The 26,789-nt window shown below is 41.7% G+C and overlaps 1 protein-coding gene across 21 annotated transcripts in view; it reads left to right on the forward strand.

The window, feature by feature from the left end:
• Positions 1 to 26,789, forward strand: part of HMBOX1 (homeobox containing 1) — a 130,835-nt gene that overhangs the window by 73,588 nt on the left and 30,458 nt on the right. For all 21 annotated transcript variants that reach the window (XM_085218298.1, XM_085218296.1, XM_085218300.1 and 18 more), the window contains one exon: positions 8,809 to 8,962. In XM_085218298.1, coding sequence (XP_085074424.1) covers positions 8,809 to 8,962 — 154 coding nt within the window. The remainder of the gene's footprint in view (positions 1 to 8,808; positions 8,963 to 26,789) is intronic.

Genomic DNA, 26,789 nt, shown 5'->3' on the forward strand with positions numbered 1-26,789 from the left:
ATTCCACCTCCTTCTTCAAATCTCAAAATAAATCTTTAATATATAATGAGAAATAAAGCTCTTCATTGTCTTTAACAAATAATCTTCAAAATCACGGTTGAATACATTTCCTTGCATTGTTTTTCTCTATAGATTTTGTTTGACTACAGTTTTTTACTTTCCCTTCAATAGTCTTATTGTAAAGATCAAAATATTTACATTTAATTGCTTTTTTATTCATCTAATTTGGCATGATTAAATTAACTATGTAATTGTTTAAGAAATTTAAGATGTAGCCTCTCGAATATGAACTTGAACATCCAAAATTCTATTGAAGAGAATTTCAACAAAAACAGATTCTCAAAACTTCTGCTTTGTGTGTAAGCTGTAAATCAGGAGGCTCTGGCTGTCAATTGACCTGAAAATATTTTAGCTTAAAGTTGGGTGAGTTTGAAGCCAGAGTCGAGCCTGTCCTTTCTGTTAAGCACCTAGAAAGCTGTTTTAAGGAATGAATGTGCCAAGGGTTTGAGGTTCTAACAGGCTGCAGGGATTCCTAAGTGGCCTTGATTTTTCACAGAATTTGAAGTTGTGATACCCAGGGTCAGCAAAGGTATTGAATGCAGCCTTGTGCTACCAGCTTCTTTGGAAGCCTCATGTTGTGCCATGTGAAGCAACTCTCAGCCATTTATTTCCCTTTTAGGGAAGGTATTACCTTCAAAACAGCAGAGAAAGCCATAGCTTTTTTGGAAGGTGCATTTAAAGAGAAGAAAGTCATTAAGAAATAAATGCCTCTTTAGCAGTGAAAACTATTGCATGGATTTTTCTGTCCTTGCATCTTTTCTTTCCAGTATTATTTGGAGCTGTTTAGGAAATAGTATTCTGGTATTCTGTACCAGGATAAGAGTTGTCAAACTTGGTACTTATACTTCTTTCTCTCTTTTTATCCACAAGCTTACATCTTTTTGTCCTTTCAGGCTAGAGAAATGTAGCTTAAATATAATTGAATTGATGTTAACTTCTGTGTTACTAGTGCACAGTGTTGCTGAGTCCTTCTTCACTTTTCTTTATACACACGTGGGAAAATTTAAGAGTGGTTGTTTGCATTTAACCTTTTTTTCAAATAAGAGATCTTGTACAGCATTTTCAGGAAGTGTAAAAGGCAGAATGCCTCCTCTGCCTATGCCAGGAGACTATTTGGCTGCGTTTAAATTCCCTTCAGAACCAGATAACGTTTGTTTTATTTTTAGAGGTTGAGGTAAGGGGTGGGGAAGCTTAGTTTTCCTGTGGCTGTTGGAAAAGTCTGCCCGAGGAAAATGTGATTGTATTTGTTTATTTTGGGATCATCCACTTATTTCTATTATTGCCATCTCCTAGATTGCAGGTCAGACTGGTCAGGCAAGAGATAATTACCATGCATATGTGCAAGTGTATACAGTTTATTAGGGAAGATAACCAACCTTGTCCGAAGCATCCTGGATTTAAATTACTATTAATAGAACCAATTTGGAGCTGAAGTTTGGACACTGATACAGCATCCTGTAATTCCCAGACCATTCAGCTGCTTTCATTAGAATCTGAAAAGGAGAAAATAATTGCCATATTCGTACAGAAGTGGTCACAGCAGTCCTACTCACTCTTTGCAAAAGAGTGCCCTCCTCTGATAAAAACTGAAGTCATTAAATGAGTGGCATGAACTTTTTTTCTATTTGTTGTCTTATGAAGAAGTGAAAATTGGCTTTCTGTTATCTCATTTTTTATGATTGCAGCCACTGAGAACAAAATCTTGGACCTTCTTCTCTGAGCGATAGATTTGAGTCCCTTTGCACAGGAGCACGTTTCTGTTTGAGTTACCAGTGGGCAAAAAGAGGTCTTTGGGAACGTTTGGTTTATCAGTTCTTTAATCCTTGTTTCTAACGCTGGGAGTCTCCAAACTAAGTTCGTTTTCTGACTGAATTCATTAGTGTAGTAACAGGAAGATAATTTTCACTTACAATTGAAACAGTTTTGAAGCACCCAGGGCACCCAATACAATCAGATTGTGAACTATAAAGAAAGAAAAGCTGCTTTCTGAGGGAAGGACTAGAGATCACTTGGCAGACTTGCAGTCTTCCCTTGGCTCTGCTAGTTTTCTGTACAACTTTTAGCAAGTGATTTTGCCTTTGCTCCTAATTCCCACTTAACCAGGTAATGATGAGATTCTTCCGAAGGCACGAGTCGCTTGCCTTCCCTATAAGTCCCTCACAAAAGGGACTGTCATGTACTTCACTCATATACTACACCCAGCCAGGAATTTCAAAGAATACAAGAAACAGAAAATAACTTGTTAATGCATCATTTTCATTTTTCAAGTATGTGACAGTAGTACATAATGCTTTAAATCATCCACAGATAGTTCTTGCATCTGCTAATCTGAGAAATTTGTATTGTGGAGCATCAGGGTGATTTTGAGACATGGCTAGATGTTATTCCTGTACCAAAAAGGCTCAGCAATTCCATCAGTTTTGTCACTTGGCAGTTTGTTTTGGCCTCTAGAATATGCTGCCTATTGTCTTCTTGCTTCTGATTGCTTGTTTGCATGGGTAGTTACTGTACTTCTCCTGTCTTTGGTGGCAGTTCATAGAATCATGGGATGTTTTGAGTTGGAAGGGATCCTTAAAAGTAATCAAGTCAAAATCTGCTCAGTGAACAGGGACACCTATAGCTTGATCAGGATGCTAAGAGGATGGTCCATCCTGGCCTTGAATATCTCCAAGGATGGGCCACCCCTCTGGGCAACATGTGCCAGTGCCTCACAGCCCTGATTGTAAAAAGCTTCTTCCTTATATCCAGTCTAAATCACACCTCTTTTAATTTGAAACAGTTTCCCTTTGTCCTATCACAACAGACCATGCTGAAGAGTCTGCCCCTTCATTCTTATAAACCACCTTTAGATACAAGGCCACTCTCAGGTCTCCTTGTAGCTTCTCTTCTCCAGACTGCACAGCCCCAGCTCTCAACCTGTCCTGGTAGGAGAGCTGTTCCGTCCCATTGTTTTTGTGGCCCTTCTCTGGATGCACTCCAAAAGTTCCACATCTCTCTTGCACTGAAGATTTCCACAACTGAATGCAGTACTCCAGGTGAGGCCTCACCAGCACAGAGCAGCCGTTGGCCATGCTGGCCACCCTTGTTTGGATGCAGCCCAGGACACAGTTGGTTTTCTGGGCTGCGAGTGCACATTGCTGGCTCACATCCAGCTTGCCATCTACCAGTCCTTTTACGTGGCTGTGCTCTATCCTTACATCCCCCAGCTTGTACTGGCAATGGGAGTTGCCATGACCCAGGTACAGAACCTTACACTTGGATTTATTGAACCCCATGAGGTTCACCTGGGCCCACTGCTCAGCTTGTCTAGGTCTCTTTGGATGGCATCCCATCCCTTGGGCATGTTGACCATACCACACAGCATGGTGTCATCTGCAAACTTGCTGAGAGTGCACTCAACCCACTGTTGATGTCATTGATGAATATATTAAAGAGCATTGTTCAGGCAACAGCAGATACGAATGCTGCAAATGCTCAAAGATCACAAAAAAACCTTTCTGCTGTATGCAATAATCTTACTTAAAAACTTCTTCACTTCTTGATCAATGTTTTCCTGGTATGAGTAATGTCAAACTTAATAGCATAGCTGCAAACTCCATTGTATTAGTGACTGTAATTTTTTCTGGAAGCAGTTGCCAATTAGGGTGAAAGGCAGTTTTTTTGTTGAGGGGAAGAAGTCAATGCTAAATACTAGTGTTTGAAAGGACTTTAAACCAATTAATAGGGATACTTTCCATTTAGATATGGAGTTTTTTGGACGGGCACCACATCTCCTGTGTTTTGTAGAGGGCCACGAGCATTTTGGCAGGATATAAATAATATATGTTTCAGAAGCCAGTGTATGAGTGCATTGAGTCCTGTAATGTTCTGATTATTTTTTTAGAGCCCCTGGCTTTTAAATAAACAAATACTTCTTTTTATGCTGATAGTTAGCTTGATTAGTTTGGCTGGCACTGGGTCTTGAGCAATGTGGAAGGCCTGTTATGGAGCAACTTGAGCATTTCTTTTGCCTCTGTGCCCTGTAACCTGAAGCTGTCTCCTAGAAATGATGAGTTGGAGTTGCAGATGGTTACAGACTGCCTCCAGTTAGCCTGCATGCTTTCTTTCAGCTTGTCCTCTGTAATAGGAAGGCAGCTGTGGTCATCTTGTGCTTTTCCTTCTTGAGCAAAAGGGAAGAAGAAGGGTAGTTATTACCAGGATGTAATCTCTCTTGTGTTACTCCCATAGTAGCTCCTCTTTAGCTATATCTGAAAAACACATGAAAAGAAACTGAACAACCAAACACCCAACCAAAACAACAGAGGCTGGATATCCCATGAGATTCATACTCGAATCCACGTGTGCTGAGAGAGCTGGCGGAGGTCATTGCCGAACCGCTCTCCATCATTTTTGAGAGGTCTTGGACAACAGGGGAGGTCCCTGAAGACTGGAGGATAGCCAATGTCACTCTGGTCTTCAAAAAGGGCAAGAAGGAAGATCCGGGTAATTATAGGCCTGTCAGCCTCACCTCCGTCCCTGGAAAGGTGATGGAACAGCTTGTGCTGGATACCATCTCCAGACAACTGGGAGAAAAGGAGGTTATCAGGAGTAGTCAGCATGGGTTCACCAAGGGGAGGTCGTGCTCGACCAACTTGGTGGCCTTCTATGATGCTGTCACATGCTGGGTGGATGGGGGAAGAGCGGTAGATGTAATCTACCTTGATTTTAGAAAGGCGTTTGATACTGTCTCCCACGACATCCTTATAACAAAGCTGAGGAAGTGTGGGATAGACGAGTGGACAGTGAGGTGGGTTGAGAACTGGCTGAGTGGCAGAGCGCAGAGGGTCGTCGTTGGTGGTGCAGAGTCTGGCTGGAGACCTGTAACCAGTGGTGTCCCCCAGGGGTCTGTGCTGGGTCCGGTCTTGTTCAACATCTTCATCAATGACCTTGATGAGGGGATAGTGGCCACCCTCAGCAAGTTTGCTGATGATACGAAGTTGGGAGGATTGGCTGACACGCCTGAAGGCTGTGCTGCCATTCAGCGAGACTTGGACAGGCTGGAGAGCTGGGCAGTAAGAAACCGGATGAGGTTCAACACAAGCAAGCGTAGGGTCTTACACCTAGGGAGGAATAATTGCATGCACCAATACAGGCTGAGGGATGAGCTGCTGGAGAGGAGCTCTGCAGAGAGGGACCTGGGCGTCCTGGTGGACGACAGGTTGGCCATGAGCCAGCAGTGTGCCCTCGTGGCCAAGAAGGCCAATGGCATTCTGGGGTGCATTAAGAAAAGCGTGTCCAGCAGGTCGAGGGAGGTGATCCTCCCCCTCTACTCTGCCCTGGTAAGGCCTCATCTGGAGTACTGTGTCCAGTTCTGGGCTCCCCAGTACAAAAAAGACAGGGATCTCTTGGAAAGAGTCCAGCGGAGGGCCACAAAGATGGGGAAGGGCCTGGAGCATCTCCCCTATGAAGAAAGGCTAAGTAAACTGGGTCTGTTTAGCCTTGAGAAAAGAAGACTGAGAGGGGACCTGATCCAGGTTTATAAATATCTGAGGTGTGGCGGCCATAGCGGTGAGGCCAGTCTCTTTTCAGTGGTACGTGGAGACAGGACGAGGGGAAACGGACATAAGCTGCAGCACAGGAAGTTTCGCACGAATGTGGGTAAGAACTTCTTCACGGTGAGGTGACGGAGCACTGGAACAGGCTGCCCAGGGGAGTTGTGGAGTCTCCTTCTCTGGAGATATTCAAGTCTCGCCTGGACGCCTACCTGTGCGACCTGGTGTAGGGAACCTGCTTTGGCAGGGGGTTGGTCTCGATGATCTCTAGAGGTCCCTTCCAACCCCTACAATTCTGTGATTCTGTGAAAGGTACTGTTGGTGATTTACTGTTTTACAGAGCTTCAACAGTCCTGCTCTGATCCTTCGCAGCCAAGCAATGAGTCCTGTAAGGAACGTTTTGGTGTGCAGGCTGCTGATTCAATTCTAGTTTGGCTCAGGAGTAACTAGAAGGTGTTTATTATGTGCTCTCAGGTCAGTCTGGCTAAAAATGAAACATGACATCTCTTCTTATCAGTGTAATATACAGTAGGTATTTGTTGCAGAGACTTGCTGGTAAATGATTTCTTGGAGCTGAGAGATGCCCTGAGGCTGGCTCCAGCCATTCTGTGCATCACTCTTGTACTGCAGAGCCTCTGTGAGAGATGGGATGTGGATCAGCAATTGCATGTGATGCTTTTAAGAGCAGCTCTCTTTCTTCAGAGTAGTGTTTGGGACGTGCCGAGAGGAAGGCCTTTGCCATGTGAAGCTTTCAGTATAGAGGTAGCTCTGTGTTGTTGCAAGAAGTGCTCAGTGTTGGCAAGTAGCGAGATGGCACTTTTCCTTTTTCTCCCTGAGAGGAGTTCTTCCCAGATGATTCACCTCTACACCACTTACAGGTTCTTGCTTTTTGATGCATGTACCAAGACAGGAATTTCTTACGTTTGCTCTGCTTGTTCTGCAGAAGAGAGAAGCTTCACTTCTTAGAAGGTGTTTGAGGAGCTTGTAAAAAGAATCTGAAATGGGAGCTGGAATGGAAAATAAGTTGTAAAGAAGTGAAGCTGGTCTGAGAGAAGATTGCAGTGAAGCTTTGGAAGAGCGGAATAAATAGGATCCCAAAGTGCTCACTTAATTGCAGGAGATGAAACAAAGCTCAAGTTGTCTTACCAAATGCAGCAACAGTGCTTGAATCCACCACTTTCACTCTCACAAATAGATCCCAGCACATCTTGTGCCTCTGCATGCATTCAGATGCTTCTGTCTCTCTTCATGTGCAAAAACAGGGGTTGTATACTTGCTTGTAATGCACAGCATGCTTCTCCCATATCAGCAGCTGATATTGATGTTACCCTGTAGAAAAGAGAAATGGGTAAATTGATAGGTAAATTTGATAGGAAGGCTACTAAACAAAAAAAATGTAAATAAAAATCTAGTAAGTGAACGTGGCAGCAGCAGAAGTAAACTTATGCTTTAAATGCTGATGTTTTTTCAGCCTTTGTCTGCAAAATCTGATGTAATTACTCTGCATCTCTTCATGTTAGGCATCACTGATATTTCCATATTCTCCTTTTTTCTTGAGAACACACAAATGAAATCCTTAGGTGGGGACAATACATTGCTAAGGCAGTGCAGGGAAAGCTAATTCCTTGTCCCATTCTCCCCAGACTCTTTTAAATAAATGAATAATATTTATATTTTAATTGTGGAGAAGTATTTAAAGCCTAGCAACCTGATACTGACCCAGACATCAGATCGTGCAAAGATTAGAGAGTAGATAAGGAACTCTCCTTGCAATGGCCTCCAAAAGAATTGGCAACATAGGAAACATTTCATATGTCAATAAAACGAAGTAATTGGGAATTGGCAGGAATCACTGTCCTTGTACACACAAGGCAGAGGTGGTGGGATTCACTTCCTGTAGACTTCTCCTGGGAAAAGTTTGTAAGTGTTTCTGGGCTCTGCTCCCTATGCCAGTAAGGAAAATACTCATAGGGCATTTCTGCAAAGAAGCACAGCCAAATGCATAAGTAGCTAATTCCTTGGTTTTTACTGTAGGAATTTGCTTATTGGTTAAACTCTAAGTTCCCTTTACCCCTTTAACTGTGTTGTAAAATAAATGAGTGGTGGTGTTTTACTAAAACAGTATGGTTTTGTGATTAAATCCTAACCAATCTGAGCAAGACCCAGAGGCCTCTCCTGTCCCAGCCCTGCTTTTACATGCACACAGTAGCACACTCCTCATGTGAGCAGTGCCACTTGCTTCTCTTGGGGGGAAAAAAAAACACCAGGCTTTTAGAATGCATGAAATCCAGTTGTGCTTAGGGTGCTTATGGGATATGGGTGATGATTTAGCTTTTCGTATGATTTATATTTGTATTTTTCCATGTAAGAGCAGCTCTTTCTTCCTTTCCTCCAGGGGTAGCTGCTGAGCACAAGTCTCTCAGAGCATCCCCTGTTTCACATAGAAATGCCCCTCACCCAGGGCTATATGAAAGATTGGTCTCTGTGTTTTGATTTATCTTGATTTATGAACTGAGAGGCTGTTGTGCAAGGATTCGGGTAAGTTTCAAAGGGCTTTTCCTAAAGGCACTGTGCCAGGTCCCATCTCTCTCTTGATGCTTTCCAGCTCAGGCTTCTTGAAAGGAGAAATATATCCATAGATGGGGGGCCGAAGTGGAAAGATGTGATATTAATCTGCTTTCAGTGCCTTCTGCAGTCAGCCTGGCACTCAGGGGCCCATGTTTGCACAGGTCACTGTGTGTGCTTCTATCTGTGGAACGATTTCAAGTGTTTCCTTGGCTCTTCAGCCAAGTCAGAATATCTTGGGGTATAAACTTACACTGTGCTTTCTGAGACTGCTGTTCAATTGATTATTATTTCCCATTTTGTGGCCAAAGTGGTAGCAACACAGCCTAAATAAAGATCAGTTGTGGCACAGCTCCTCCCTTCTTTATGACACTTGATGAAGACAAGACAGCATTTCCAAAGTGGCTTCAGCAAAGGCAACAAGCTCAGTTATGTCATCCTTAGATTTCTGTGGGTACCTGGTACTTCTCTGAGGCTGAGAATGGGAACTCTAGTTGGCTTTGTATGTCCTTAAGGTGTCTTTTTTTGATGATGCTTTACTATTTAGTTTGAATGGTTTCATCATCTGTCTTGTCTTTTTTTCCACAAGCAGGAGTGAGGAAATGGGCATGATTTTTAGTCCACTAGGAAACGCAGTGTTTATTATCCCTAGGGGCTACGTTAAGCATGCGACCAGCTCCCATCCCAATAGAAGAGCCAGAATGGAGACAGACACCTCCCCCAGTCACAGCTACCTCTGGGACCTTCAGACTACGGCGAGGCAGTCGGTTCACGTGGAGAAAGGAATGCCTGGCTGTTATGGAAAGGTATGTCATTTTGGGGCTCTGGAGAGGGGCGCTTAAAGCCAATGCAAATATTCTTTTTTCCTGCTAGCTTCGTTTTCATGGGTGTACTTTATTGGCACATGCCAATAAGTGTTAACTGTAATTCCACATAATAGAGTAGGAGGAGCTATTTCAGCCCTTCTCTTGTTTTTGTTTTTAAAAAGTGCTGTACTCCTCTGGACACTATTATATTTTTGTAGCTGCTAAGGAGTCTTTCCCATTGCTCATTGTGAGAGCATTGGTGTTCATTCAGTTTGTCCTTTTCTTTTGCAGAAACCTTTCCATCCAATGTAGTCCTGCCCCTCTTGGTGGAGTTCTGCACACTCTTTATACTCTACATTTCTCCTTCCCACTTTCCTGGTTTAGTCTCATAATGTTTCAAGTTATTTTACATTCGATACTGGCATTTCAGCAGCACTGTAATTGTACAGGATGCAGAACTTTGCCTTGACAAGCAATAGATTTCCTATCCAAAAAGGCTCTTACAACCCTTTTACATGAACTGGGAACAGTACAGAGCAAAGTGGATATTTCAAATACATATGCAGAGTGGTAGGTGATCATTAGAGCTCCCTACTCTTCACTCCTGCAGAGACAAAGCACTCTCTGAGCCAGGTCTCCTTGCTGCCTATGTGCTTTTCCCTTCCCTTTCCTTACAATGATCTCTCTTTTATGGCTAATGTCGTATAATAATGAAGGGCTGGTGAACTCAAACATAGTTTAAAGATGAATGTTAAATTCTGATAAAGGCTAAATGACTGGGAGGACTTTTCTTCTCTCCAGGAGCATAAGGAACCTCCTTTTCGATGAAAGCACTAGATGATGTTCTTTACACACTACATTTCATCCAGTTTGCAAATCCATTGAATCCTTGGCCATTGGAGTTTTAGGATGTGCTTCTGCCATTCCTTTACTGCTGCTCCTTCCTCTTATTTGCGTGAGGGTCTTTGGAACTGATTAGAATCAGGAGGATGTCTACATCTGCCTTATCTAATACCAGAATACTGAGCCGAACATATGTGGGTGAGGCTGCAGGCCATCACAGCAGCTTTGCAGGGCTGAGGCCAGTAACTGTTTGTTTCCATATTCTGTGCTGGCACTTACTGCACAGCTTTGGCTGAAATAATGTAAATCTGTTCTGCTTTGCTCGACCCATCTAATGTAATGTCCTGATAGCAGAGGGGTTTGCATTTACCTGGTGTGTCCCGTTTGCAGCGTGGGAACAACGTCTGGTACTTCAAAATGCTTGCATGGCTGTCCTGATTGCCATGTGAAGGATTACAGAAATGTTACAGCTCTGTGTACCTTTAAGGCCATGCCATCCTCTTGTTAACTTGTGTGTAAAATATTTGGTTGCTTTGAGGTAGAATTAAAGCTATCTTGGCCATGGGTGTTTTCCTGCCGACTATTATTTGCTGTTTGCATTATGATAGTGCTTTAGGCTCCCTTACGTGGAATCACAGAGCAGAAGTAGATGGTTAGGAAAGTTCTTTCCTCTTCCATATCTCTCCTAAATCCAGTCTCTGCTGTGACACTGTTGAAGTCAGATGAGCTGTAACGGTTTGGTATACGTCTGTTAGAAAGATTTCTTTTTGTATATTGAAGGAAGCAAGTCAGCACTGACATTGGAAATCATCAGGTACTGTATGCAGATATGTAATCACCTGATCTAATTTTGTATTACTCTCTTTCTTCTTTTAGCCACTCTTGGTTTTGTTCACTGTGTCTTGTTTTGCGCTCTGTAAGGTCTCTTCTGCAGGGGTTTTATTGTTTTTTGGTTAATTAAATGGAGACTTCTGCCATGTTCTCTTCATCCTGGCTTTAAAAATAATTTGCAAACACTGAATTTCACAACGTTATGTATGGGTACTGGAAAGCATGGCCAAGAGTTTTACCTAGAGGCAAGAATACAGTAAACTCTTACTGTGGTAAAAGCTGTATGGCAATAAAAGAAAGGCAAGTTTGGAATATGGTTGTTTAACTGCTAGATGCTCATTGGCTTAGCTGAGCTTAAAGATGTTTTATGTAACAAGTTTGAAATGATGAGAGAAAAACACTCACTTGGGAGCCCTATGAAGAGGCTGACTAACTTCACTTCCAAGACACCAAAGTCCTCCAGGCTCTTCAGTAATGTGACTCAAAGCACCAGTCAGTATGAGGGTAACCAGACTCCAGCTGTCTCGCCCAAGCAGATCAGGTTTGCTTGATGCCATAGGGTCAGGAATCATCATTTGGCCCACAAACCAGTGTTTGGCATTGAGCGTGGGCTGGGGCCATTCAGCTGTAATTTGCATTTTCCTCTAAAGGATTAAGTTTTGACTGTGAGCAAAGGCATCTTACTCACTTTAATGGACTATATTCCTTAATTAAATGCATGTTTCATTGTGCTGCATTTGTATGTCCTACAGCATCTTAATGTGCTGTTGGTGCACGCAGGGATTTAGGCACCTAGTTTTGAGCTGCTTTTTTGGGTATCTCAGTAAAGTGTTTGTTCACCTGGGCTTTCTGGCTAGTTAGCAATGAGAAGTAGGGATCCGGAAGGCAGTTCCATCATACTGATGCAGCTCATGAGGAATATGTGCACCTTTCCCCCTAGGTACAAGAGAGGTCTCTTCTGCAGCAAGACCTACTTCAGTGATTTATTTAAATGCCTTATGATAAGAGGGCTGAATTAGACGTTAATGGGAACTCTTGTGTAGGTGATGCAAAGCTACTTTTTCTTGTACACTTTTGAAATGTTGCTGTGAAGCAGCAAAACAGGCTTTGGTGAGGATCAAAGCTGTGTGAGTTAATTGTGGTATGTGCTATTGACTTAGAGTCGGTTGGGATGAAATGCGGTTGCTAAAAGTCAGTGTATCAAAGCTGAGAGCACTTCAAGGAAAGAATCTGAATTTGATTGTAAAAATGACAAGTGCTCCCCAATCAAAAATGCACTGAACAAGTCAGGATTTGTCCCATGCACTGAATAAGAAAGACGAGGACTTTTCAAAACGCAAATCTACAATAATTCCAATGCAATTAATTATATCGCGTTGGCAGCAATATCATAATTAAGATTACAGCTAGGCCAGCACATATATTGAAGTATCTGATGTGCATAAGTGTCTTTTTGTGGGGTATGTGTATTAAAGAAACTAATTGGTTTACACTGGATTTCCAGAATAGAGCTTGCGGTCTCTGTAATTCAATTCTCCAGTCTTTACTGCTCTTTTGGAAATTCTCCCAGGGTAGTTTATTACTCACTGGGCTTAGATTTCGGACAAAAGATCCAGAAGGTCTTGTTCTCCCTCTCTCTCCTTTCTTTCTTTTTTTTTTTTTTTTTTTCCCAAATATTGCTCCGAATATTTATGTTCTGAAGGTTAAGAGGAGCAGTAGTTCCAGAAAGTAAAGTTCTATATTTAACTTCAGACTAGGTGTGGTTCAGACAACTGCAGTGCAAGCTCCCTCTCACTGCTGTGCTAGTGATATCAACCTTGACCTGTTCTCTTCTTGAGCCTCCTACTCGTGAAATATGCTGAGTTTTGTGAGTGGTGATGTTGTCGTGTGGCTTTACCCTCCTTTGGGAATAGAGCTAAGACTTCAGCAGTCCTTTCTGTTCAAACCTGAGGTTAAACTTGAAAGTCTGTTTCTGGTTCAGCTTCGTGTTGTTCTGCATTACATCTTGTCCTAAAGATTTTCTTTTCCTCTGCTTTACCTCTTTTTCAACCTCTCTCATTAGAACTATGAAATTGAAAATCCCCGTAGGGTTTTTTTTCTTCTTTTAATGACGCTGTGTCATCTTGTCTGTCTTTTTTCTTTAAGTTATTTGTGCTTTTCTAATCGTATGTTGCAGCTGAAGTTTATCTTTTCTTTCAGGCAAATTGTTACTGAAGAATGATCTGAGATCAGCAGCAGGATCGATGGCAATACACCAATTTTAAGGCACTCTTGTTAAGTGCCACTAAAGCCTGATGGGAGGGAGGGCCTGAGTATTGTTGGCTTTTTTAAGTATATGCTTTATCCAAAAATTAAAATAACTATAGATTGTGCTCTAGACAACATGAATAATCCATTAGTCGAAGTATTTCAGTTTATCTAGAAAGGAGGGGCTTTTCTTTCTGGTTGAAGGTTATTTGGTTTGATTGCGTGTGTTCTTTTAATTGTAATACTTTACTTTGCTCTTGAAGCATCCTTTTGTAAAGATGTATTAAAATTAAAGGCAGTCGATGATACTGATACCTATTATCCCCATTGCATAAATGGCAAAATGGAGTCAGGTGCTTCACTTGGCTTTGTGATCCGAGGCAGCTTTATTCATAAAAGAAATGAGTTTAGATTTCTGAAGATACTGAGGGTATCTTCGTGATATAGCTGAGCTGAATTAACAGTTTGTCACCATCTCATCCCTTAGGTGTTATCCTGTCTCATCACCCTTCTCAATTCTTCCTCCTCGGTTTCCTTGCTCCTGCTATCCTGCATTGTGCCAGATATGTTTCTTGTCGGATGGAAATACCTGCCAATTCAGCTTGGTTCAAAAAAAAAACCAACCTGTGTTTCCCCCTCCATTTTTGTGAATTGATTCAGCTTGCTGTGCAATGAGGGCATGCCAGAGCTGGTTCAGGGCAAATGACAGGTATGCATAACTGAGAGCAAAGGGAAGGGAAAGCTTACCAAAAGAAACCTTAAAAATTTTCCATGATTCGTTTTGTTGGCATGTCAGTTTTGTCTTTTGGTTTGACTTAGATGAGCTCCTGCTCCGGCTGAAAGCACGGTCACGCTGGCAGTTGCACTGGCATTGCTGAAGAAGTGTCCTTTGATTTTTGCTGTCCATCCTCCTGAAGAAGCAACTTCTGCAGCGGTCCCAGCAAGCCAGCAGAGCCCTGTGCATGGTTCTGGCTCTGAGTGATATCAGGTCTGACATGCGTTATTAGAAATTCTTCCGATTGTGAAAGCACTATTACTGCAGCTCTCCTGAGCGCCGGGGCTTCCACAGCTTCCCTGGGGAAAATGAGAGCTCTATTAGCTCCTGAAATTCAGTTAGGAAATTTTCTTAGTTAATTTCATCCCATTACTCTTAGTTATGTCTTCTAGCAGAACCTTAATACCAGCCCCATAGGGGATCTAAGTTTCCTGTGCGAGGCTTTGGAGGAGATGGAAGTTTTGGATTCATTGTGTTTCTCCCTCTTCAAGCTGACAACAGAGCAGGAAGTAATGTCTTTTGGTCTCTTCCATTAGGCTTGTATATTGTTAGAAACAGAACATCAGTTTCTCATCAATGTAACAACGTCCATCAGTGGGCTTGGAAATTCTGCTTGCCTTCCTTGGGCTTTTCTGAGCCAATGCTGAGAGATGGGGAGTGCTGAGAGTTATGTGTTGCTGAATGTGTGACCCTCAGATATCATTGAACTTTTCTGTGACTCAGTGATCTCGACTGTAAAACACTGAGCCAAACCAAAGGAGGAGGGCTGAGCAAGGAGATCAAAGCCCATAACCTTTGGCTGGCCAAGGAGGATTTGTGTTAGGTCTTAGGCAAAACTTGCTAGCTTTATGGATGGTTGAGCACTGAAGTTACCTATAAAAACTGTGGAATTTTTCTCTGGAACAAATTAGCTAAAACCTGTCAGGGTTTTTTTTTATATATTTGATCTCAGTGCAGAGAGAAGTGCTGGATGACTTCTTCACATTACTTTCCATTTCTTTCTATTCTGTTCTGAGGTGTTTGTTAGTCAGCAAGTCACAGTGGGAGGTTTAACTGCATTAAGTCCTCTGAGATCTAAGGAAGGATTTTTTTATTTTATTTTTTTTTTAGGATCTTCGTTTTCTGTTCATACCTGTGAAGTGCTTTGAGATCCATGAGTACAGGCACTTCTGCAAAGGCATTTGGTGAATTTCACTTTACAACTTAGACAAAATCATTTTGTTTGAAAGTTCAAGAGGTTCAACTCAGGGTCATTGCTGTATGTCTTCATAAAATGCAAGAGCAGCCATTTTCTGCTTGCTACGCAGTCAGTATCTTTCTTATTTTGCATTAGATCAAGCTACGTTCCCTCTTAGATATGCATAATATGCAAGCTTCCTATGTTAATCAGCTGTAAGCAAATCCCAGTTGTGTGGCAGATAGCACACAGCAAAATGTAGTACTAGCATATCTGTCCAAAGTGCTCACCAGGCACTGCTGTCTGGAAGGGTTCAGCAACTAATGAGTTACTTTTCTTCTTTAGGGAGCTCAGGTGCTTTTTGTATCTTTGTTCTCTCTGTCTTTTTACTATTAAAAAGAGAAATCTGTAGGAGGAGCAATTCCTTGCAACAGACTCCAGATATTTTTTTTAATTTATTTTTTGCCAAGGTCAGAATAACTGAAATCAACATTTGCAAAGGGAGCCTTGTCAGTCTGACCCGTAACAGTACTATCTCATGTGGCAAGCCCATATTTTAAGAATGGGAATTCTTCTCCAGTCCAGACATTGTGCATTTCTTCAGAACCAGTACATGCTTCAGTATTACGTCTGCTGCTCATGCAGGTGAAAAGCAGGATTTCATCCTAAGGCATACCATTGTCTTTCATAAAATTATGGCAATTCTCATACAACTGGCATCAGAGATCTGTTTGTACCCAAATGCTTTGAGTAAAGTATGATTGATACGTATCACGTGGTCTAATGTCATTTTTGCTGGCTCTGATAGCCAGAAGATCTCTGAGCTCTCTTAACAAATATGTTTTTGAAAGCATCAGTTGGCTCTTTCTGGGGCAACTTCAGAGTTGTACCTCTGGATTCTTAACAGGTGCAGCACCCAGCTGCTTGTTTTGCACTTGCTTTGATTGCATGTGACCAGTTTGTAGAACTGTGTCAAGGCATTGTGTAAGGAGGGGTGGTGTACAGGCAACCTCAATTCCACCTGAATTCCTTCTGGGAAAGCATGAGTATGTGATAGAATGTTTGAAGAACACTGAATGATGGGCTGCTTAATATCAGCCCAGGTCAGAGTCATTAAAGAGCAGCCATCTTGTCCTTGTGCAGCTTTTCCAGCTCTATCTTTTCTCTCTGGCACAAGAGGTCCCTGTACTGCACCTAACACTGTGGAATTCTGTCTCAACTGAAGCTTAGAGGCTCAGCAATAACACAGGTGATGATGATGACAGTGTTTGTCATTCTCTCTTACCTTCCTCTGTGGTCAGTGGCTAATTCACATGTGGCTACAAATCTTATAGCTGTAGACAAAAACTCCCTTATCCTGATTTTCAGAGTATCCTATTGTTGCAGCTGTGGGCATTCTTATTATTCACATAAATATGTAATTCCTTCTAAGTCCTGCAAAGGTCTCTGGGGGTACCTTGGGAGAGCTAATTATACCTAGTTTAATTTTATATGCTAAAATGTGTTTGAAAAGTTGGAGATCCCTTTTGCCCAAGTATCTGTGAAAGCATAAAAACATGGTATTTATCTTCCCCTGATCATTCATCTTATACACTACTGTCAATGTACTTCTTACCTCCTCCCTGAGCTAAACATTCTTTCTCTTAACTCAAATGAAGTCTTTTTATTTGCCTCTAGTAACGTGTATCACTCTTCTCTGGACCTTTTTTTTTTTTTTTTTTTGCTGGGCAACCTGCTCTCAGTAGCACTGCTTAAGTAGCAAGGTTAGATCAGATGACCTCCAGAGGTGCCTTCCAACCTCAGCAACTCTGAACTTCTGTGATTCTGCATTTTAATTTTTAGTGATCTGGGTTAGGTGAGAAGGGATTAGAGCAGCACTGATTACCATTTTTCCAGAGTGATGTTACCATTGGAAAATGGAAACACAACCCCTGTTTTAAAAAGGGGAAAAAAAGAAAGACCCAGGGAACTACAGACCAGACAGTCTCACCTCTTTGCCTAGCAACATCGCTGAGCAGATCTTCCTGGAGACTACACTAAGACACGATAAACAGAGAGGTGGTTGGTGACAGCCAGCATGGCTTCATTAGGGGCAGATCATGCCTGAAAAATTTGGTGGTCTGCTGTAATGGGGTTTGGTTTATAAAGGAAGAGCAACTGTCAACATCTACCTGGGCTTGTGCAAAGCATTTGACGCTGTCCTGAACAACATCCTTGTCTCTTAATTGAGGAGATGCGTATTTGATGGGTAGACTACTTGGTGGACAAGGAACTGGTTTGACTGGTCACACTCAGAGAGTTGTGGTCAGCGTTGCAATGTCCAAGTGAAGACCAATGATGAGTGGTCTTCCTCAGAGGTCACTACTGGGACCAGTACTATTCAACATCTTTGGTGACATAGATAGTGAGATTGAGTGCTGAGTGGTGCAGTTGGTGCACTGGAAGGCAGGGATCTGCTATCCAGAAGGACCTGACAGGCTGAAGCATGTGCCTGCATAAACCTCGTGCAGTTAAACAGAGGCAAATGCAAGGTTCTGCAGCTGGGTCAGGGCAATCCCAAGCACAAATACAGAGTGAGTGAAGAAGGGATTGAGAGCAGCCCTGAGCAGGAATTGGATGATGTGTGGAATGAGAAGCTCAGCAAGAGTCAATGGTATGTGTTTGTGCTTCAAAAAGCTAACCATATCCTGGGCTGCATCCAAAGCAGTATGACCAGCAGGTCAGGGTGGTGATTGACTCCCTCTACTCTGCCTCGTGAGATCCAACTCCAACATGGAGTACTGCATTCAGCCTGGGGCACTCAACACAGGAAAGACATGGATCTGTTGGAGTGGGTCCCAAGGAGGCCACAGGGATGCTCGAAGGGCTGGAATACCTCTCCTGTGGAGGCAGCTGAGAGCTGGTGTTTAGCTTGGAGAAGGTTCTGGGGAGACCTTCTAGCAGCCTTCCAGTACCTAAAAAAGGCCTACAGGAAAGATGGTGAAGTACTTCTTACAAGGGCATGCACTGACTAGACAAGAGATAATGGCTTTAAACTAAAAGGATAGATTAGATATAAGGAATAAAATCACTTTGAGAGTGATGAGGCCCTGGCACAGGCTGCCCAGAGAAGATGTGGGTGGTTTATTCCTGGCAGTGCTCAGAGCCTGGCTGGATGGGGCTTTGGGCAGTCTGTGCTGCTATGGGCCCATAGCAGGGTTTGGACTGGGTGGGCTTTAAGGCTTCTTTCAACCCAAACCATTGTAAAATTTTGTGATCCTAAGTTTATACAGACAGAACAATCAGATTTGTGTTGTTCCCTAATCTCAGCCTGACATCTGGTTTTGCTGATGACTTGTATATTGATTGCAAGTATGTTTTCTTTGAGTAGACCACAATGATATGTGTTTTTCCTGAATGATTACAACTAATTTAGAACCAGTTGGTGCACATGAGTAGTTTGAATATATTCCTTTCTGTGTGCATTACTCTGATTTTTGCAAAGATATCTAATAAACTTCAGTTGTGTGGGAGTGTTTAGGTATGTCTGAATTTCACAGCAGTGATCTGCATTATTCGTATCTAAAATAAATAATTTACTTTCCAGAACATTATTTAATGTAACTGTTAATGCCAATCTTTTTAGATCACAACTTCTTTGAGCCAAAGCTTGCCTTTTGTTCATGTGTGAAACCTACACAGTGGGCTGTCTGCAGTCATGTTGAGATCTCCAGGTGCTGCTTACCATGAAGTTCAGTGCTGTGGGTAATCTCTCTATGGCTTTCTTCTATACCAGCGTTATACTTACTGGAATTCTTGGCGTTCTCCTTTCTATGATTATTCTGTTTTATGTACAGAGGATCACATAGTAAGAAAAAGCTTATATTAATTAACTACACCATTGTATTTTACTCATTAATTTCAGTAGGCAAAGAAAGTCATGACATACTTGTTACAGAAGCTGTCTGAACTGGACCATGGTATATTCAGCTTACATTTTATGTAGCTATTTTGTAATGACTACTCAGTGTAGGCTGTCAAAGCAGCCTGATCCTATTGTAGCCCATGTGAAGGTGATATATCTTTGGATGTGCTCAGATACAAGGATGTAACAGTTGTGCTCCGTTGTCTCTGCTTGTACTGAAAGAGCTTCATAGGATCATAGAATGGCCTGGGTTGAAAATGAGCACAATGCTCATCCAGTTCCAACCCCCTGCTATGTGCAGGTCACCAACCAGCAGCCCAGGCTGCCCAGAGCCACATCCAGCCTGGCCTTGAATGCCTCCAGGAATGGAGCATCCACAGCCTCCTTGGGCAACCTGTTCCAGTGCCTCACCACCCTCTGGGTGAAAAACTTCTTCCTAATATCCAACCTAAACCTCCCCTGTCTCAATTTAAAACCATTCCCCCTTGTCCTATCAAATGAGACAATGCTGGGGACTATACTCAGCTCTTTGGCAGCAAACTTCTGGGGAGTTCAGCAGATAGTGCCCAGAGAGATGTTTGCTATTGCATAAACAAATAAAAGTGATCATAAAGCTGTGATCATCGCCTTTGGCCTTTTTTTTTCAGCTTAGATTCCTGAGAATGAACTAGGCAAACCCTGACCTGCTGAGGAGGGTCATTCCAGGTCCAAGCTCACCTGAAAGAGATAGCCATCACTGGGTGAGATTTACCTGACCTGTATGTAATGTTATCCGTGGAGTAAACCCACTTAAGTGAATTACAGAATTAACATCTTGAGCGCTCTGGAAAGAATGAGGAAGGAATTAGCACTCAGGTTGGCACCTTGTCACTTCTTATTTTGATGCAGCCAGCTTGCAGCCCAGGGTGTGCATGAGCACTGTCCAGCTCAGCACACTGTTGGATGTGCACGTTTATTGTTTCAAGAAGTATGCAAAGTGTTTGTGATGACTCTCACTGCAGCAAGTCTCTGAACAAGGTCCAAACCTACTTCAGTGAGAGGAAATTCTGTGCAATCTAGTAACAGATGTGAGGTCTTTGTACAAGTAATAAACAGAGCAATTACAAGGAGAAATGAGGGAGCAAAATTCCTAAGTAAAACTCTTAAAATATGTTACATCATGTATTTATGGGATCTTGGTTAGCCTGTGGAGTGTTTTAAACAAGCTAAAAAGAATGCTTTATCAGAGAACCATATGGGCTTTAACCACAAAATACACTACCACATCCTAGGTTCTTTTTTATCCTTTCATTTTTGTAGACCAGGATTGCACAATTGACCTTTTTTGCTTGAGTTTCCTTTGGAGCTTGCATAAGTTTTAATGTCTTGAATTCTGTGCTGTTTGTGAGGAACTTGGACAACAAAATAGAAAGCGTGGAACTATTCCAAAGAGCTTTTTTGATATAATTTCCTCATAAACAAAAAAGAATGAGAAAATAGGATACATAAGCACAGAACATACAGAAAAGCTCATCCAATTTGTTGCTTGTTATGTAAGTAAGCCAGCGCTCTTTCAGTTTCTGAATGCTCCTTGATATTCTTTAAATCCCAGGAGCATTGGACTGGGACTTCCTGTTTCATGCCCAGCTTCTTGTTTCAGTCAACCTGTATTATATCCTCTTAAGAAACTGATTAAATTCTCTATACTGCAAGCAGATGTAGCTGAGGGCACAAAAGCCTATTGGGAGACTTCCATCCAGCAGGCTCTTACTGCTCTAGCAGGCAGAAATCTGTATTCTTGGGATTGTTTGTGACCAGCATGTACCTGTCCTTCCTCAAGCAGTATTATTGTTTAACTGAGTAGATCCTGTCCTCCATCTCTTTTCTTCACTGTTGACCACCATCATGCTGGTAAACCATAACCTCATCTCAGCTTTGAGATTTGTTCAGGTAAAGCAATCTGTTCCTCTTGCAAGATAAGCTTTCCATTTCTCTGTTACCTTGAGTGCTCTCTTAGCTGTTCAGTTTTAAATTCTAGGAAGACCAAGGCTGTACATCATTCAGGTGTGGTCTTGTTCAGCTATTTTAATAGTGTGGCTTAACAGCCAGTGATCTTTCTATTCCAGCTGATGATACTTCTGTATATAGAAGAAGCTGCTGCTGTTCCCAAAGTATATGATCTTGCATACTGCACTTCTGCATTTCTATTTCTTACCCTTAGGTTTGTCTGTTACTTTTTATGACACCCTAGTTCCCTGCATTGGCATGGCTTCTGACTTTCCCATCAGCAGATTTCATCACTTTGTTGAGACTTTGTGTTAAGATCATTAAGTGTTTTCATTCTTAAGATACTCCAAAGATTGTACCCAAGACCATTGATGATCTCCTTCCAGGCCATTATTTTTAATCTTCAGTCCAGTTCTTAGGGTAACTGTCTCATAATTGTACTAATGTGTCCTTTCTAAAATTATTAATATTTTCCTGTTTGTCACTATATCGAATGGTTCACTGAAGTCCAAAAGTGCTAAGATTAATTTTCTTTGGCACAGAGAGAGAGTCAAGAACTCTTCAATTGCTTTTAGAGCATTACTACCAGTATGTTTTAAGCATACCTCCTAAGAGAAGAAGATGAGACTGTCCCCAAGGAGCATGGCTTTCCTGAACTGAGGTAGCAATGTTATTTAAGAGGAAGCATGTGGCAAAAATCACAGCTCATGATATGGAACACAAGTATAGGAGTCAGAAGCTGTGGCTTCATTTCACTGCTTTGTAGCTGTTTTGTTTGTTTATTTGTTTGTTTGTTTTGGCCGTATCTCTTAAGCCTCCTAGCCTTAAATTCTTACATTAATATCTGATAATCAAATAAATTCTTTTTTCTGCCTTGTGTCTGTGTAATACTTAATGCAGTAGGAGTTCTGGTCCAGATCTTAAAGCTACCAGCCATTAGAAAAAAGTACACGTAATGAATCCAAAATCAGAAGCTTTGATCCTGAGCCTCTTGACTTAATGCACTGGATGCCTTGCAAGAATTGACCTTACCTAGTCTTCTGGATTCTGTAGGATCCTTTAATTAATTTAATCAATTCTTATTTCCTGAAAATGCAGTAGCAGGGATGGCTGTCTGTGCCCTCCTAAGCTAAGCTGAGTCAGGTCCAGTACTGGAAATTGTGAATAAAAACTTGTGGATCATTGGAGGAGGGGGAAGATAGTGATTTAATAGTGTGCAGGAAGTTGTCAGCTCATCTTGAACTTTATCACAAGTGTCATGGTTGGCATTTTTCTCTCTTACAAGACAAAGGGAGACTTAAAGGCTTCGTAGCCTCAAGGACTATAAAATTCTGAAAAACGTAACCTTTGGGGGATTTAATTAGTAAAAGCTTGGGGGACCTTGCTGCTTACACTTGGCATTCTGTACATATATATGTACATATATACATTTATTTTTGTGACCCTGTGCTGAACTTTGTAGTCAAGCAGAATTTTGAGATAAGGAAGGACTATAGTTGTAGAAATACTTCAGGTGAGCAGCAAACTCAGATTCTAACTTTGAGTTAAGCATTTTATGAAAGAGGATAAAGCAAAGTTTGGGGTTGAGTAATGTGCAGTTCAATTAATATGCTTTTCTGCTTGTTTGTGTTGCCAAATAAGACCTTGGAATCCTCTGTTGTTTTGCAAATAGTGTCTCTAATAAGCCCAATGTTGATTATGGTACATCTCTCTACAGAGTTGGGTTTACTGAGCAGCACTTTTTGGAGAGCTGGGGATGATTTCTGCAGAGCCTCATCACTCCTTGGTGATGTTACATCCATGAACTGGCTTAGCTTACTTTGCCAGAGCTGGCTAATCCAGAGGGTGCAACTTCATAACTCTTCCCCTGTACAAAGTTCAAAACTGTAGATGAGACGTTTGCTTTGCAGATGTCTTCACAAAGATCTCGTTTATCATGGGGTTAAGCCCAAAGGATTAAACACACATGAATATCCTCATACTGCGTAGGTCTCCATTTAAAGGCTGCAAGTAAATGAAGCAGAGCAAGGCTCACACTATTATTCATGCTTAGATATCTTGTTAGAAGAGCTTTGAAGGTACTATATGCTCATACCAACTGGCTGGTGAAATATTACAGAATAATCCTCACTTTGTCATGTCTCGATGCATTAGTGACTGCCTTTAAAAACAAATTTCCACCAGTTTTGCCATTTTTATTTTGTGAACAATTCAGCTACATTAGTTTTAGGAGTTCTGGGAAACCGTTAAGCTTAAAGATAGTTGTACAATTTCAGCCATTGTGTGCTGTCAGTGTCTTCAAGATGCCTTAAGCAGAAACTACCTACGTGTTTCAAACTGCTAAAAATTTGAAACCTTTCTACTCATAAGACAGCTGTTTTGTAATTTCAAATATATTCTTATCACCAAATCCAATTACAAGGAGGAGTAAATCGCACCTCCGATGTCTTAACTATTCTTATTTTAATTGTTAATTATCTCAACAGTAGGGTGCAATAGATTAGGAGGCATAGATTATCTTCTGCAAGTATGAGGCTTTAGGAGCTATTATCAATTAATTCTGTTTTTAAAGAATTTCTAGGATAATTTCAATAGCTTGATAGGATTGTATTGGTGCTTGAAACTGCTGTCAAAATATCAAGAAAATGACTTCTAAAAAATTAGGAGCTTCTTGATGTTAGAGTAGCTTTGAAGGTCATACTGTCCTACACACTCCAATGCAAGGTGTATTTTTGATGTTTTAATCTCTACTGCAGAGTAGATTCCTGCTAAGAAACATCAGTAAAATGATTCCTTGTCTTTAGCCACTGATTTGTACAAATAAGATAAAGAGCCACATAATGTGTTTGCGTTTTTTAACATAAACTGCACAACCAGATCAGTGCAGGTATACAAACAGATAGTGGCATGCAAAATAACAATTAGAATCGACATGTCTGGTGCTGCAAGTAGCCAAATCCTGTTGAGATCTTTCCTCCTGATTTGCACCTTCTATGAAAAGAAGCACAAGAATAAAACCTCTCTTACAGTCGGTGACTTAGACTCATCTCTTCTTAGAAGGAAGCCTTGGGATTATCTTTTGCTTGGCTAGAAAGCCCGGTTGAGATGAAGGAGTGCTTAGACTCAAGTTCACTTGCATCCCAAGAGCAGTTCTTCTTGTCCTTGGCTGATCTCAAGCACAAGAAGTGGCTCAGCAGATGTTTCCTGTAGCATCTGAACTATGGGGTACATTCTGTGTTTCTTGAGGAAGGAGAAGTTAGTGACTTTAGTGTGTTCTCCTTTCCACCAGAGAGGGTATTTATCTTGAGAAACAAAATCTTTGAGCTTTTTTGTTGCTGTCTGTATTGTGAGATTCACTGTTTGGTTGACACACATGCCATTATTGTATGATCTGTAGAAGTAGCAGTAGATAAAATGGATAGTGTTGTCTGTTGACCCTACTAAAATGGCTTTAGTGACATTCTTGGCCAGTATTTACTGGGAAATGAACTAGTAATTACAATTTCCAATGAGATTATGCTTTGAATGTCACTTCTTTGACAGTCTGCTTCATGCCACGCAGAGATAAGATCTTAGGCACAGATGACAGACTAACTTCAGGAATATTTCCATTGATTTGACAGCCTGAATGATAGTTCTGTTAAAAGCCACAAAGACTGAAACAGTGACCTCTTGCCAGTGGGTGATACTGTGTTGATAAATACACTAATGAGAGATAAAGCAGGTAACTATATTCGAGTGTTTTATGTAACCTGTCAGTGGGAAGCAGAGGTACTGTTTGAAGGGAAACTAGATAGGGAGCTGAAATTACAGGCAGTCTTATCGGAGGCAGAAGAGCAGCTTGCACTCTCGTGTATTTTGAGACGACAGAGTGTTTGGCAGCCAGCTCAGTCCCTGGTGGCAGGAAGATCTTCTGTTCGTCAACAGGGGTCAGATGGGAGCTGTGGAAAATGGTCAGTTCTATTTTTTCCTGTGCATTCCTTGGTGAGTCCACAACCTTAGCACTCAGGCTTTGCTTTTAGCATCAGCTCAAGAGGATGTGTGTGAGCTGCCACTGATGGAATTGTTTCCAGCTGTATGTTTCTGCCACCTCCTCCCTGCATCCCTTGGCTGTGCAAACACTGCTTCTTGCATAGGCGGAAAGCCAGACCGGTCAGGCAGAAAGCCTTCCTGCAAAAAGGGAATGAAGGAGAGGTAAAACCCATCCCTTTCAGTCTGCACTTAAGTAGGACTGCAGCTTGAGTCTGGGGAAAATGGTCTTCGGTGGAAGAGTCAGAGCCCCAGCAGGAGTGCTAGGATGCTTTGCTCTCAAGCTGCTTCCTGATTAATAGAAGTGGGAGCCCAGAGATGCAAACACAAAGTTAAGTGAGGGAGAGAACTTGCAGGCTGTCAGCTGTTTTTCAATAAATATCCATCTGTGTGTTCTTGCCTCCTGCTAATTGCAAGGTAAATGATCCTTCTTTCAGTAAGACTGCTCTCATGTATACGCGCATACCTGAATTGCCTCACCTTAAGCATGGTTAATTCTCCAGCAGTTGACCCACAGTTAATTGTTACCCTGCAACATATTTGAGCATCGCTTTAGCCATTATGTCATGCTGGAAACTCAGCCCTTTCCCAGCTTTGGGGTCTTTAAACAGCGCTAGATTTTATCTCCTTAAATCTAACATCCAGCCCTATGAAAACGCCCTGAATGCGGCCATCCTGCTGCTCTGTGACTTGGATTGTTTCAAACAGTTCCCTGGCAGATGCAGAGCTGATACAGAGCAGCAGAACTTCCACTGCGGATTATCAGGAGCACTACTGAGGCACTGCTTAATGCATCTGATATCTAAGCCTGGATAACAAGAGCCATACAGCTGAGAAAAAAGATTGGCAACTATTGCAGGAATTTGGATAGGGGCACCTTGGTAAAGAGGGGAGGAATTGCATTAACTTCCATTACAGAACCCAGGGCTGAGATAGATTCTCTCTCTGTCATTGTCCTAAGCACATTATCCCTGAAAGAAAGAAGGTTTCTCTGAATCTGCAATTTTTCTAGGCTTCAGTGTTACTGAAATGAAACTGCTTCAAGGATATCTACATTCTTTACCATCATGTGGATTCTCATCTCATGTAAATTATTTGGCCACTTTTCATTTTAATCCTCCACTGTCATTTTCTACAAAAGAGATCATTTGGTTTCTTCATTGAAGGTATTCAGCTGACAGCTGCCCTTTGTCTAGAAAGCAGTGTGCCTTCACAGGATTTACTTGTGCCTGTTATTTTTCTTTTTTTCTTTGAAGTTCATTCTGCTTCTTATTTTTCATCTATAGTTTTCATGGACTTTTAGAATGGGAAGAGAAATTCAGACATCCTGAGTTCTTTCCCTGCCCCTTAGCAGGGATATACCTGGATATACGTGACTGAGAAGAAACAGAACCATAGAGAATTTTTTTTCAGGAGAAACAGAGAAGAAAGTGCAATTTTAGGAAGTGTGAGTTGGACAAGTTCATAGGCAGCTTGAATGCATGAAGGAAGGAGGAGGTGTGTCACAAAAGTGGAAGAGGAATAAGCCTGCAGGTGGAAGAAAAAAAAGGTGGTTCTTTTCAGCTCCCTTTTGGTTCCCACTTAGCTTTCTGGTCCTCATGGAAGTGTCTTGATTACCAGAAGAGCTGCCCAAAAACTTCTCAATTTTTTTGTATTTATTTTTTAAATCATTTTATCAGGATGAATATCATTTCAGACTTTCAAGTGGGGATCAGCTGTGTTGTAGAAGCTTTCAGATATTTACATTGCTGGATTTTTAAAGAAAGCGTTTTCACAATAGTGGAGAAATATGTTTTGATTCAATAAGGTAAAGACACTTTCAGTTTATTCAGTCTTAAAATGTGTGTAGGTATGCATTACTGTTTCAGTGGAGAATTCTTCTAAATCACAAAAATGAGTGGATTACACAAAGAAAACTGTTTGCTGTAAGAAGTGTTTCATTCATCCATTTCTGAGCTACTGCACGCATCAAGATTTCGCATTACCACGGCACACTGTAGTCATGACATAAGTTTTGTTATTAATAAATGTGACC

The sequence above is a fragment of the Meleagris gallopavo genome, chromosome 2 (assembly GCF_905368555.1).
Source record: "Meleagris gallopavo chromosome 2, MGAL_WU_HG_1.1, whole genome shotgun sequence".
NCBI classification, from domain to species: Eukaryota; Metazoa; Chordata; class Aves; order Galliformes; family Phasianidae; genus Meleagris; species Meleagris gallopavo.